The sequence below is a fragment of the Sinohyriopsis cumingii genome, chromosome 15 (genome assembly GCF_028554795.1).
Source record: "Sinohyriopsis cumingii isolate HCF-2022 chromosome 15, ASM2855479v2, whole genome shotgun sequence".
In the NCBI taxonomy this organism is placed as follows: domain Eukaryota; kingdom Metazoa; phylum Mollusca; class Bivalvia; order Unionida; family Unionidae; genus Sinohyriopsis; species Sinohyriopsis cumingii.
The window spans coordinates 108325835-108341982 of record NC_142975.1 but is presented as its reverse complement, the minus strand read 5'-3'; the positions used below and the strand labels follow the sequence as shown (position 1 = coordinate 108341982).

The following is a 16148-nucleotide window of genomic DNA, read 5'->3' as shown; positions in this document are numbered from 1 at the left end:
ATACCATGATATGTATGAGTTCATACTGGGTATGTCTAATACCATGATCTGTATGAGTTCATATTGGGTATGTATAATACCATGAAATGTATGAGTTAATACAGGGACTGTATAATACCATGGTGTGTATGAGTTCATACTGGGTGTGTAGAAGATCATGGCATGTATAACTTAATACAGGGAATGTATAATACCATGGTGTGTATGAATTCATACTGGATATGTATAATATCATGGTGTGTATGAGTTCATACTGGGTATGTATAATACCATGGCTTGTATGACTTAATACTGGGTATATATAATACCATGGTATGTATGAGTTAATACAGTGTATGTATAATACCATGGCAGGTATGAGTTAATACAGGGACTGTATAATACCATGGTGTGTATGAGTTCATACTGGGTATGTAGAATACTGTGGCATCTATGAGTTAATACAGGGACTGTATAATACCATGGTGTGTATGAGTTCATACTGGGTTTGTAGAATACCATGGCATGTATGAGTTAATACTGGGTATATATAATAACATGGTATGTATGAGTTAATACAGTGTATGTGTAATACCATGGCATGTATGAGTTCATACTGTGTATGTGTAATACCATGGCATGTATGAGTTAATACAGGGACTGTATAATATCATGGTGAGTACAAGTTCATACTGGGTATGTAGAATACCACAATATGTATCATTTAATACTGGGCATGTATAACACCATGATGTATATGAGCTAATACTGGGTATTATAATACCATGGTGTGTATGAGTTAGTACATGGTATTTATAATAACCATGGTTTGTATGTGTTCATACTGGATATATATATAATACCATGGTGTGTATGAGATCAATACTGGGTATGTATAACACCATGGCATGTATGAGTTGATACTGGGTATATATAATACCATGGCATGCATAAGTTAATACCGTGTATATAAAATATCATGATGTGTATGAATTAAAACTTGGTATTATAATACCATGGTGTGTACGAGTTCATACTGGGTATGTAAAATAACATGGCATGTATGAGTTAATTCTGGGTATGTATGATACCATGGTTTGGATGAGTTAATACTTGTTATGTATAATACCATGGTGTTTATAAATTCTTACTGGGTATGTATAATGCCATCGCATGTATGAGTTAATGCAGGGTATGTATAATACTGTGGTGTGTATAAATTCATAGTGGGTATGTATAATAATATGGTGTGTATGAGTTCATACTGGGTATGGTTAATACCATGAAATGTATGAATTAATACTCAGTATGTATAATACAATGGTATGTATGAGATAATACAGGGTATGTATAATACTATAGTGTGTATGAGTTCATACTGGGTGTGTATAATACCATGGTGTTTATGAATTCATACTGTGTATGTATAATACCTTGATGTTTATGAATTCATGCTAGGTTTGTAGAATACCATGATGTGTATATTTGAATTCATACTGGGTATGTATGATACCATGGTGTTTATGAATTCTTACTGGGTATGTATGATACCATGGCCTGTATGAGTTAATAATGGGTATGTATAATACCATGGTGTTTATGCCATGGTGTGAATGAGTTCATATTGGGTATGATACATGTCATAGTATGTATGAGTTCGTACTGGGTATGTATAATACCATGGTACATATGAGTTCATACTGGGTATTATAATACCATGGTGTTTATGAATTCATACTGGGTTTGAATAATACCATGGCATGTATGAGTTAATACAGGGTATGTATAATACCTTGGTGTGTATGAGTTCATACTGGGTATGTATAATAATATGGCATGTACGAGTTAATACAGGGTATATATGATACCATGGCATGTATGAGTTAATACTGGCTATTTATAATACCATGGTGTGTATGAGATCATGCAGGGTATGTATAATACCATGGCATGTATGAGTTAATAAGAATATGTATACATGTAGTTCCATGGCATGTATGAGTTAGTACAGGATATGTATAATACCATGGTGTTTATTAATTCATATTGTTTATGTGTAATGCCATGATGTGTATGAGTTCATACTGGGTATGTAGAATACCATGATATGTATGAATTCATACTGGATGTGTATAATACCATGGCATGTATGAGTTAATAGAGGGTGTGTAATACCATGGTGTGTATGAGTTAATACTGGGCTTGTATAATACCACGGTATTTATGAATTAATACTGGGAAATGTAATTCTGTTAATACTGTGGTATGAAATATAACTCTGCATTTTATATTAATAATGCAGTTTTAAATTTCAGTTCATGCAATGGCAGAATTATAAACTGAAAACTGTAAAACATTACATAACTACTGAGGAACAAGCTCTAAAAGGTTGCTATGGTAACAGTGTTCTTTGCACTTAAAATCAGGTAAATATATAATATTCATGAATAAATGAGTGGATGCTTCAGTAGGTTGTTGTTTTTGTAGTAGGGTTTAATACCATTTTCAGCACAGGATAGGCTATACATGGCTGCCAGTATAAATAGTGGAGGAAGAACCCGGGAAAACCCTGGTAAGAACCACCGACCCACAAGAAGCTACTGGCAAGCTTTCTCACATACCCACATTGGCTGAACGTGAGACTCTAACCCATGCAAACAGAGGTGAGATGGCAATGATCCGTAACAGTGAGTGCTTCAAACCACTTGAGGCCCCATTCTCAGTAGGTAGCATGATGGATTTGCACAGGAAAGGGTGCTGGTTGGAGTCTTCGAAAATCTGCATGTTTGTTATTGGTAACCTTTTTACATGATCACCTTATGAGGCAAGTTGGGTAGCCATAAATCCAAATTCAGAGGTGGGCTGCAGAGAGGAAAAAACTGACTCAGATGCTTATAACAGTGCAGTCATACAGAGATATAACAGTTATCATCACAGCCATATCCATGCATATGCTTTTAATTTGCGTGTGTGTGTGTGTGTGTTTTGGATTTTTGATGTAGCTTTAAAAAATTTCAGTCATATCACTGATGTCAACAGTGTGACAGTTTATAGTGATGTCTAGCACTGGGGCATCATGCCACTGAAATGTAGCATGTTGTCTCACCCAGTCACATTATCATGACACCAGGCCAACCAGTCCTGACACTAACCTCTTAATGCTGAACACCAAGTTTGGCAGCTACTAGTACCATTTTTATAAGTCTTTGGACTTGGCTGGGGTTCGAACATGTGACCTTCTACATCTGAGGTAGATGCTCTAAACATTAGGCAACCGGAGTGGTCCATATGCTTTTTATTTAAAAAAAAGCAATTACCATCATAGCCATACTATGCATATGCTTTCCAAATAAGATAAACAATTACCATCACAACCATACCCATGTATATGCTTTTTAAATGAGATAAAGCAACTACTATCACAGTAACACCCATGAATACTTTTTTTAAAAATGAGATAAGGAGGTCACCATCACAGCCATAACATGCATATGTTTTTCAAATGAGATAAAGTGGTTGCCAGCACAGCCATACACATGCATATTCTTTTTATATGAGATAAAGCAAGAGGGAGGCAGATTTTATAGGGGTGGTGCTGATTCAAAAGAAGCCACACTTCTTTCGAAAGTCAAACATTTTAAAAATAATTGGTTACAAAAAGTAAACCCTGCTAATCCATACACAAGACAGTAATGATAATAATAATAATAATAATAATAATAATAATAATAATAATGTTGTTGTTTTTATTGTTCTTGCAAAAGTCACTTGTAGATACTTATAATTATTAAGAAAAACACATGTACTAAGAAAGAGAAAAATCCATTTTTTTGTATAAAAAAATATGCATTGCTATTATTATTATTGTCATTATTATCATTATTATTATTATTATTATTATTATTATTATCTTTTCTTTTGGGAGGGGGTTTAATATTTTGTTGCTATTTTTTTATTTATTTTTTGTACCAAGAGATGGATATTAAACACAGTAAAGTTCTGGCATCTGTTTCTTGAGCAGTTAAAAAAGCATTTGTTTGAAGAAGAAAAAAAATAAGGTCATTAAAAATTTTAATTTCTGACAAGTTTGTTAAATTAATTTAAAAAAGAATGAGTTCTGATGTTCACGTCTACAGACTGCAAGCAATATAAAGAAAACGACTAGTCCCTTTTGGTCACATGACTACCTGGGATTTCCAGTATGTTAAAAATAGTAACAACTTTTCATTGGGGAAAATCCGGCCAGGCGTAACAGTTTCTGTTCTAACTTGCTAGCAGAAAAGCTCAGGATGCTTGGTGGGTGCTTCTGACTTTTTATTATCTTTGTGTGTTACTGTTTATTTAGCTTGTTAATTAGACTTGATTTTTATTTTGAGTTCAGTTACTATGCTACAAGGCATATAGTCATGCATGCATTTCCTTGTTTGGTTGGAAGCAATTTAGACCAAGTACGGCGGCCTTTTATTTATTTATTTAGTTTTTTATTTCTTCTTCTGATCTTACTGGTGGTGCAGCGTTTAAACAACGGCAGAGAACTACTTGCTGGTCTAGGAAGCAATTAATGTGAGGGTTCAAGATACAGTTTGCCTGCATAAATTTATTGCCTAATATAAAACAATCATTAAAAATAAAATACATGAGTGAGGTCAAAAAGGTTCATATTTGTGGATAGCCTAACAAGTCAGTGACAGTTCATAGCAAAACAAATCTGTGCACCCCAACCCCAAATTTATACTTGCATTTTACATGTCTGAAGGTAATTTTTTTTATACCAAGTGATGCTCATAGTGCAAACGCAAGCCCCTCCCCCGTGATAATTTTGTATTAAACAGCATCATTCAAAATAGTTGCGATCCAGTCAGTTTTTGAGCTATTCTTTTTGTCTTGAACCTAGGTGTCTATTGCTATAGATAAAAAAGAAATTCATCCTTGCCAACTAGTGATATATTTCACTGTCTAAATACTGCAAAATAACTATGAGAGGTATACATCCCACACCAAAACTGCCTACCCTTCTGCACATGAGATTCTCACATGAGATCTAACTCAGGTTAGTCTCATGTGCAATTTAACATGCAAATTAGGTAGAACTCACGTGAGCAAATAGATTCTAATAAGAAAATCACATGTGCAGGAATTGTTAACAGGAGCAATATCTTGCTCACGTGAGCCACACCTCGCTCACGTGAGCCACACCTCACTCACGTGAGCAAGATCTGCTCACGTGAGCCACACCTCGCTCATGTGAGCAAGACTTTGCTCACATGAGCAGCATCTTGCTCACATGAGCAAAAACAACAAAAAACAACTATAGTATTTAGTTTTTATTGAATACAAAAATTAAACAGAGTAAGATCAATATTCAAATCTAGTAATTATAAGAATATAATTAGAGTTCAATTAGTGATCTTTTAATAAGGTAAGACAACTAGAGTATGTATGTATGTATGTATGTATGTATGAATGAATGTACCTGTTATATTAATACATCACATTTATTCTAAACACTTTAAGGTCATAATGAAAGATACTGCTGGAAATTTGCTTCACATGAAGACCATTCTTCACTGTTCCAGAAAATTCGAAGCAAACAAAACGTGTAATTGACATTCCTGCTTCTGAATTTCATTATTTGCCAGTCTGCAACAATATTTTCACTTGGAGATTGTTCTCTTTGAATCAATGCACTTCCTGTTGACCACTGAATTTAAGTTAGCAGGCTCAGTTTTGAACTGTTGAAAAATGAAACCTGAAATGGAAATGAAAAAGTTGGTAGAAGTTTTTTTTTCTTCTGATCACAGCATTTGAGACATTATGTAAGGTTGATTTTTAAAGATTTGTTTTACAAGGTAAAGGCAAAATACATAATTGTAGTTTGGATTAGATGGCACTTTATCACAATGTGAAAATAGAAGCCAACTGTTTTCCCAAGGACACACTTATGCAGCCAACCCAGTCTGAAAATTCATCCTTTGGACTATGAGTCTAGCTATGGCTCGCATCAATTTCAAGAACACCACAAGCCCAAAACACTTTTTTCACAAATTTATCCATATATTTAATGATTTGTTTCATTCAAGCATGCACTTAAAACAAATACCATCTGTACTCACTTATAAGTTAAGTCCAACTGCAAACAACTTAGACCCTGATCTGCCATTGCATAATGTGCCAGTGGATGTCCATGTTGTTTGTTCTACTGATTACATTTGACAAACTGGACAGACCCAGATCTGCTTGTGTATTATGTGGTGGCAGATAGAGTTTGACTCATCTTAAAAGTGAAGATTGGTACAAAAGGAGTTTATAATGGATGCAAACATTTTATCTGTCTTTAAATCTACCCATCAATTACCATGCTTTCATTGAAGTGTTAATCCTTGGAAATAGGGGTATGGGGCTATTGACTCATGGAATTTTCCACCTCAAATCAGTCCTCATTAAATTCTGATGGGTTAGTATTTCAGATGTTTACTAAAATCAGCAATTTTTGTTGAAAAAAAGTATTGTGTTTTTTTAAAATATTAATGTTATGATTTTATGCTATTTATAAAAATGGAACATGTACAAATTTACATGTACATGAAAATAAACTGCACATAATATTGATCAAAATAAAGTAACTACTACTACCTAAGTATGTGACTTGTACTCATTTGAATTTATTAATAAAATTTACTCTTTGGTGAATCATTAGGATATGAGACTAGTGATTTTGTGATCTAGACCCTTTGACCTTGGGGTAAGGGTTGTAATCTTTGAACATTTGTATTAACATTTTGGCTCAAGTTTTTTAATTTGCTTATTAGCCTGTTGTTGGATTTTGTTCACACTTGGGATGAATTATTTTGAAGTTGTGATAATTCATTCAATGACACATGATCTTGCACCTGTTAAACTCTGCATGAAGGCCACACTAATAGAACATTGGCATTAAGGTTTTCTTTTAATGGGTTTTTAATTTGCTCTGGTTTCCAAAACCCATTGTTTAATTGTCTTAATGCTTTTGACTAATCATTACATGCTAAGAAAATTCAATTAGTGACATGTTCAATCAACCTTTTGACCATGGAGTCAAGGAAACACATTTTACAACAATGATTTAAGACACAACATGCAGGCCTTCACTTCTTTGGGCTGATTTGTCACAGAATGTGCTTGTTTGCAGGTAATTCAGTTGGTTGTCAATCATCTTTGTGTAATTCATAAGACAAAGGCCTACTTAACTGAACCAGTCTAGTTTAGTTAAAATTCGCATCAGATACAGGCTGTTTTTTTACCATCTTATACATACATACCTCAAGCATCTTATGTTGATTTTTTGGGGAAAATAAAAAACATGGCATTTTAAACTTTTAATGAGAATGTTGTGGATGCGCAAAGCACAAGGAAGTGCTACTAAATGTATTGGTTTCAAATTTTACTTAAATTTTTGTAAGTTTACATAACCTTTCTTACATGGGATTTTAAATATTTTAAGAATTTCTAAACTTTGTAAACTTTTTAATTTGAAAAGCTATTCACATTATCAGAATTTTTTTCTTTCTTTATGATTTTGTCTCAGAAGCAAAATTTCAACTATATCTCTAACACCAAACTTTATTTGTATTTGTTTCTTCTCCATTACAATGTTTGAGGCAGTACATATAGAAATCCTTATGTCTGTCCATCATTTTGTCCTTCCTTCCATACAGCACACATCTTGTGAACACAACTAGTCTTGCAGTTTCTTTTATATCACCATGAAGCATAGTAAATATTATGGTCATCATCTGAATATGGACATTTAGACAAATCATTTTGAGACTGCAATGTTTGTTAGAGTTATTGCCCTTTTTGACTTGGCTAAATGCAGTGTATGACAAACTCTTAATGCAATAAGTCTTACAATTTTGTCAGTGGATCAGCATGACACTTATTAAGCTGTGATCATCATCAGATGTGCATATCCACAAATCACTGCTGCAACAATGTTTGTTAGAGTTATTGCCCTTTTAGATGAATGCATTTTATGGCAGAATCTTGTGAATGCATCTAGCATCAGAGGTTTTGAATTATCACTTTGAAACTTGGATTTCATCCTTAAATTTATGGTTATAGCATTGACCCAGTTGCTATTTTCTGCAAAATAAAATAAAATAAAAGATGCTATTGAAAGTGTGTGATAATATTGATGTACAAGTTTTCTTTGTATACATTACAGGATGATATTTGAATAAGCTTGTTACCCATACTTCCCATCAGCCTATAATCACCAGCATTGAATTTTGATCACTTAATTTGTGAAATTTTGGTGGAAATCCAGTGGATAAAAATATAATTACAAACATAAATGATCATTCATTTGACTCAAAAGTTGACCTGAAGGATTATGAACCTCCATAATGTTGTAACTATTTTACACTGTCTTGAAAAAAACTGTCAATGGCAAAATAAAAGGGAAGAGTGGAAATTTTCTTAAGAAAAGGCAAAGCCAGCCTTTTCTGTATATTTTGGCAAAATTGATGTCACTGTAGTGACAATTTTGCTTTAATCGTCCTCAAGCATCAGTTCTGGTTATTGATCTTTTAGACTTGGAGCTGGATTTAGTGTATGACAGAATCTTGTGAATGCAGTTTGACAAGTCTCATGGTAATTGTCAATGAATGACCTTGAAACTTTATAAAGGTTATGACCATTATTGAAACTCAGTAACTCACTTTGTTTCCAGTTTTGTTAGAGTTATTGTCCTTTTTGTCTGAACGTAATTTAAAATGGAATCATTTGAATGTGACTTGTCTTTCTGTTTTATATTTCCCCATCTAAAAGACCTTTATTGACAGTATAGGAGAGATTTTTGTGGATTGCTATGAAACATGGTACACATTGAGTTTATCATTAGAGGAACTGCAGGTCGATCAATCACTGCAGTCAACACTAGTTTTATTTAAAGAATTATGCAGTTTGGTTTTGCTATTGGTTTATGTCCATCTGAGACGCAGGGGTATATTTATGTGAGCAAATTGCTCATCTTACCACTAGTAATGGTCTCATGTTGACTTCATCACCAAATTAAATTTGTATTTTTTATGTATATTTTAGCACTGTATTAGCTTTACACTTTTGATACATTTATCTTTTAGGACTGTAAGCTTTACTTTTTGATATATGTATGACTGCTCTGGTGGCCTAGTGGTTAGAGCATCCGCCTCGGATGCAGTAGGTCGTGGGTTCGATCATACCAAAGACTGATAAAAATGATACTAAATGCTGCCTTGCTTGGCGCTCAGCATTAAGAGGTTAGTGTTAGGACTGGTCGGCCTGGTGTCAGGATAATTTGACTGGGTGGGACATCGTGCTACATGTCTGCGGCATGATGCCCCAGTGCTAGACGTCAATATAAACTGCCACACTGCAGACATCATAGCGATATGACTGAATTTTTTTTAAAGCTATGTTAAAAATCCAAATCACACAAACTGATACATGTATCTTTTATGACTGTAAGTTTGACACTTTTGATAGTCATGCATCTTTTTTGGACTGTAAGTTTGACACTTTGGATACATGTTTCTTTTAGGACTGTAAGTTTGACACTTTGGATACATGTATCTTTTAGGACAGTGTAAGCTTTACACTCTCTGTAGTATGCATACTAGAAATACAACCAATATGTCAACACAATTTATAAAACTGCACCAACCTACTACTTAAAGACCTTCAAATGACAAAAGAACCATCCATTTGATTATGTGAATGAATAATGTATCACATTATAGGCTGTGTATCATGAACTGTAATAATATGCAGCAGAGGTGTATTGTTTCACCTGTAATCATTATGCAAAGTGATCACCAATGACAGTACTTGTAATCTATATTTAGTCCTTCTTTGAACATGTATTCCAGCCATATTTTATTTAAGAAATGTACAGTTGTTGAATGGATTAATTGGTTTGAGAAACACCTTCTTCATTTTACAAAACTAGGTCGTGCAGTTGACATTGGCGTGCGAGTTGTTCGTGGCCCTGACTGGAAATTTGGAGATCAAGATGGAGGTGAAGGTCACCTTGGAAGTGTGGTTGACATTTGCACAGATGATGATAATGAATATTATCCAGCACAGACTGCAGTAGTGATTTGGGACAATGGGGAAAAGAATGTCTATAGAGCTGGTTTGGATAAGCAGTATGACCTTCGCCTGTATGACAATGCAGGAATAGGTAAGAATTTAATTCTGTATTATTGTTGCTTTATATTTGATAGAACAATGGCTCATTTTTGAACCAGTCCACATGACTGTGCCTCATCATAATTTATATTCAAAAGATCAGCTCATCCTGGTCTGAAGTTCTATTCATGAATCAGTCTATGTGTAAATTATGCTTAGAAATTAGGAGAAAGATCTGCTTTCTATCTTTGAACTTTGTTTTAGTTCTTGTTGAATAAAATTGTCAAATAACAATTGTTTACATCTTGTCAGATGATTTATATATACATTTACTTATATAAAATACCGGTCTATTTCTCTTTCAGTCCTACTGTTGACAAGACAAGATCGTTATACACCAAAATGATTATATGTCCCCATGTTCCATCAGTTATTGAGTTGTAATTTGACTGTCATTTGTACATGCATCAAGATAAAAAAATGGAGGATTGTTATGTGTCTGATAATAATTGCTTGCAACTTGCAAGACAAGTTATATATATTTACTTGGTATATAAAATACCAGTCTCTCTCTTTCAGTCCATCTGTTCAAAGTAAGCTGAATAAAGCTGACAAAACATTAGAAAATAAATATTTTTAATTTACATTATTCACATGAATTTAATCTGAACATGCTCATCAATGAGAGAAGATGGAGATTTCTTTATAAAAAATGGAGGACTGTCACATGTTTACACAACAAAAAGAAACATTGGTTTGCTTTAAATAAGTGAAAGAGAAGAAGATAATTTATAGTTGGTGATTTCATTTTTAGGGTTCCAAATTGTTCCAGTATGCCCTCATTATAAGGCCCTTCATAAGAGCTTGGTTAAAAAGAGACAAAAATGTTTGTGTCACTTATAGCTTTTACATCTATTGTATAGGTCTATACCTAGGGTTGGATATCAAAAGAAGAAAGTTTTTTTCAGTAAATGGGGGGGGGTTTACTTTGTGAAAAGTAACAAATAATTACCTCAAGGGTTTCAGATATCATGTTACAGCTACTGAACAGATAAATAGGTCACAGTAACCTGTTTTCAATGCATGAGTCATATGGTATGCTTTTTGAACTGGCAATTTATGTATCTTTTAACAAATAATGTATTTTTGCAGGTGTCCGACATGAGGTGACCTGTGCTGGGTGTGGTCTTCAGACAGTTCCAGGGATCTTATGGAGATGCACTGTCTGTACAGGTGCAGCCCTCTGCTCGGCTTGCTACTTTGAAGACAAACATGACATTTCACACAAATTCAAGCGACTTGACTGTGCAGATCATGAAGGGTATGTATTCACCACATTTTTTTAAAAATTATATTCATTTTATTATTTTCAAAAAATATTTTTTCTTGTCCTTTCTTTCCAAGTACTTTTGATGTAGCCACAACCTTTTCTGGGTTTTAAGTATGATTGGAATACATTTATCAAAAGGAAGAAAGTTGTTTTCAGTAAAAGTCACAATTGTTTACTGTGTAATGAGATAAAGTGTTTACCATGTAGATATTTCTTCTCTTGCAGATTGCTTATTATGTATACCTCAATAACTCATGCCTGGATAACTTTTGAACAAGCTTATAATGCTTGGGTAGGCATAGATCACATTTTTTGTATAAAAAAATACCAAAAGAATCGGCCCCAATTTGTTGAACATGAAAATAATCACAATCAAAAGTGGTAAATGAATTGCTGTTTGTGATTGGAAATTTTAGTCAACATCATGAAATTCTCAACTTTTAATAACAAGTCATACATTTTGTTACATTTTATATGCAAAACATTTCTCAGAATAATGTAAATAACAATCTTTGATGAAATTTTTATCAAGGAAAATATCACTAATGCCTACTGGTGGTAACATTTTAAGAAATAAATACTAGTTAAACAAGCTCTGTTATGTGATACATGTATTTCAGTTATATCTTTTGACATGGTTTCAGCGTAATCTTCATAAATGTCATATGCCCTCTTGTATTCAGAATATGAAAAATGTCTATCTACCATCACAGTCATGTCTGCAATCGATTCGGTGACAACCTAATTAAATTTTGACTGTGTTTTGATCTCTGACTTGCAGAAGTATTTCTTTTGCTAAATTAAAATCAAACCTGCCTTATATTAATTAGTCCTTGTTTATCAAATGAAATAAAGGGAGTGAAAAAAAAAAACAGTTAAATGGAAAGCAAAGACTAATTGTGTATGAGGTAGGGTCATGGTCAACTCATCTCATTTGACCACTCAAACACTGTAACTTTATAAATATTATTTTGCAAGTAACTTGATTAACTTATCTTAAATTATCCTACTCTTTCACAAATGTGATCAAAGATAGCAAGGGAACCAGATATAGTTCATTATGGAGAACTGAGTTCAGACATTTATGGTGTAAATGTCCTGGATTTGCACTCGGAGATTTGCCAAAGGATGATAAATACCCAATTGTCTGTTCATTTTGGACCCAGAACTCCTGTACTGGTTGGTTGTAGAAAAGTGTAACCTGTTATGATTGTTAATGAATAATTTGTGCTTCCACAGTTTTCTTATGTCCCACCATGACTGATACTCACATGGTATTACCCTTGTCTGTCTATACATCCTTCCATCCATCCAATTAAGTTTTAAATATTTTTAATTGATTTCAAGCTGTTTTTCAGTTGTCCTTATGAGACTGAAATTAACTCTTTTATGTTGTTGCAAGGGATGTCGTGATCATGGCTGACAAACAGAATAATGGCACAAACTGATGGCATACCTTTGCTCTTACACATGATTTTATCTCTACTGGTCATGGGATAGACCATTATGGGATGGATTTTTGTCCTTTGTCCAATGACCATCATCCATCCATTAGCAAATGTTTGTTATTGATGCTCCCTCTGAAACTTTCTGGAGAATTGCCATGAAAATGTATACACACATTTATCCCAAGGCCTAGTTTGTTCTAAATGATGCCACTCATATGGACACACAATATGGCCACCATAGTGGCTATCTTGTAAGTCTTTTTATTGCCACTCTGGAATAGATTGTCATATGTACATAGGATTTTCACTGAAAGATTTCTTATACTGTCTGTTTGGTTCTAAATGAAAATGGTGCAGAAATGACATCCAGCATGGCAGCCATGGCAGCCATCTTGAAAATCTTGTTGCTGCTCCTCCTGAACAGAGTCATACTGACATGGGAATTTGACTGGGAGGCTTCTTACAGGTAAAAGAAGTTTGAAACTTCCATGGATGTCCTTTGCAGCCAGCTTTGAAAATCTAGTTGCCTAGCAGAAAGTCTGGGAGAGAGAGAGCAATGGTAAGGTGTATGATTTAAGAGAAAAGTGTAACACAAGTCTAGCTACACGTTTTTTTAAATCTGAAATTGAAATTAACACGTAATCCACAAGTTAGAATAAGAGACAATCACATCTATTCACTCTTCAGAGGCAAATCCGACAGGTGAATCTTCCATCCTTGAACCAGAAATAAATAGGCAAGACTTTCTACATTCAAGCTCAGGATGCACAAAGTACAAAATATATATGTCCACCATTTTCCATTTCACTGTATTCCACCCACAAGAACTGATCTGTCTATAAACTCTAAAAGCAATGAACAAGTGTTTTGTCATTATATGCCTTATAATCATAAAATTTTGATTTTTTAAAATAGTGTCTTATTATCTGTCAGCTTCTGGCAATTGTCCCATTCCCAAACAAATCTCATCCATATTTGATGAGTATATGAGTTTACAATATTTGTTTATATTTTAATTATCATTGGGGACCCCGAGTGGCCGAGTGGTCGAAAGCGCTGTCTGTTACGGATCACTGCCATCTCACCTCTGTGTGCGTGGGTTTGAGTCTCAGATTCGGCTAATGTGGGTATGTGAGAAAGCTTGCCAGTAGCTTCTTGTGGGTCGGTGGTTCTTTCCGGGGTTTTCCTGGGTTCTTCTACCACCATTAATACTGGCCGCCATGTGTAGCCTATCGTGTGCTGAAAATGGCGTTAAACCCAACAACAACAGCAAAACATTATCATTAATCCACTGTTGTTATTTATAAATAAAAATTGTTGGACAGCTGTCAACTTGGCCATGTGGTAATTGTGTTTATATGGTACCCATAACCTCACATGCCAATAGAGTATGCATCAACAATTTTGATTTATTTGATTCTAAACTTGCAGTTGCCCTTTAGCTGAAGTCAGCCAACAGAAACAACTGTCACATGCTGTGTATTGAAACACCTTTTTCTTCAAGAGACCAAAAAAAAGTGTTAGCTGCAGACCCTTTGTTTTTTTTTTGTTAATCCAAGGGGCCCATGAATTTACATAGCTTCGCAGCATGTCTTGCTCCTTCAGCCAGCAATTATTAATATGTGGGGGTCCACATATTTTTTGGAAGTTCAGAAGGGGCTTTCATAATTGAACCACTGCCACAGAGTATACCACCTTATAGTGAGACTGCCTCTTAATGAAGTACATGATACATATAATTTTAATTGTAGATAAAAAAAAGTTTTATAATGAAAAGCTTTATAGTGAGGTAGTTCTTTATGAACAAACCAGTCCTGAATAGCCAATTTATGGGTTTAGCTGACCAACCAATCAATATGTTTTGATGGCCAACCAATCAACATGTTCTGATGGCCAACCAATCAGCATGTTCTGATGACCTACCAATCAGCATGTTCTGATAATCAACCAATCAACATGTTCTGATGGCCAACCAATCAACATGTTCTGATGGCCAACCAATCAACATGTTTTGATGGCCAATGAATCAGCATGTTCTGATGGCCAACCAATCAGCATGTTCTGATGGCCAACCAGTCAACATGTTCTTATGGCCAACCAATCAGCATGTTCTGATGGCCAACTAATCAGCATGTTCTGATGGCCAACCAATCAACATGTCCAGATGGCCAACTAATCAGCATGTTCTGATGGCCAACCAATCAACATGTTCTGATGGCCAACCAATCAGCATGTTCTGATGGCCAACCAATCAACATGTTCTGATGGCCAACTAATCAGCATGTTCTGATGGCCAACCAATCAACATGTTCTGATGGCCAATCAATCAACATGTTCTGATGGCCAACCAATTATCATGTTCTGATGGCCAACCAATCAACATGTTCTGATGGCCAACCAATCATCATGTTCTGATGGCCAACCAATCAACATGTTCTGATGGCCAATCAATCAACATGTTCTGATGGCCAACCAATCATCATGTTCTGATGACCAACCAATCAACATGTTCTGATGGCCAACCAATCAACATGTTCTGATGGCCAACCAATCAACATGTTCTGATGGCCAACTAATCATCATGTTCTGATAGCCAACCAATCAACATGTTCTGATGGCCAATCAATCATCATGTTCTGATGGCCAACCAATCATCATGTTCTGATGACCAACCAATCAGCATGTTCTGATGGCCAGCCAATCAATATGTTCAGTTATGATGTCCAACAAATCAATAGTTTTAGCAGTAATGTCCAGTATATAAACACTTTCATCTGTAAAATGTGTTTTTTTGTCACAGGGAGGATGTACCCCCAAGAATCACAAGCAGAAAAGTGCCTGCCTATGGTCTGTTTGAGAAGGCCAGGGTTGTTCGTGGCCCAGACTGGAGATGGATGAATCAGGATGGTACGTAATGTAGGAATTTTGCATTCTGTTACTGATATACTCTCATTGTAGCAAAATTTCTAGTGTTAAGTTATGTGTAACACCTATGAAATTCTAGTGTTATATGTACCATAATGGCTGTGAATCTTGAGACACATAATAGTCATTATTTTTTCCATGTCCCAAGACTTTATGGATGTAAAAATATAGCATTTTCATTGTCTGATTACTTGTAGACACAGAAAATATCAAGACAAAATTGACAAGATCAACACGTCACACAGCAGTGACCAGCTCATTCAATAACCAGTCAATAAACTACTTTCATGATTATTTTTGCATGTGCATATTTTCTG

The 16148-nt window shown here is 34.7% G+C and overlaps 1 protein-coding gene across 2 annotated transcripts in view; it reads left to right on the top strand.

Moving 5' to 3' along the window:
* Window positions 1-16148, top strand: part of LOC149782445 (E3 ubiquitin-protein ligase MIB2-like) — a 174729-nt gene that overhangs the window by 68119 nt on the left and 90462 nt on the right. For both annotated transcript variants that reach the window (XM_089933859.1, XM_089933860.1), the window contains 3 exons: window positions 9947-10180; window positions 11281-11449; window positions 15707-15813. In XM_089933859.1, coding sequence (XP_089789985.1) covers window positions 9947-10180; window positions 11281-11449; window positions 15707-15813 — 510 coding nt within the window. The remainder of the gene's footprint in view (window positions 1-9946; window positions 10181-11280; window positions 11450-15706; window positions 15814-16148) is intronic.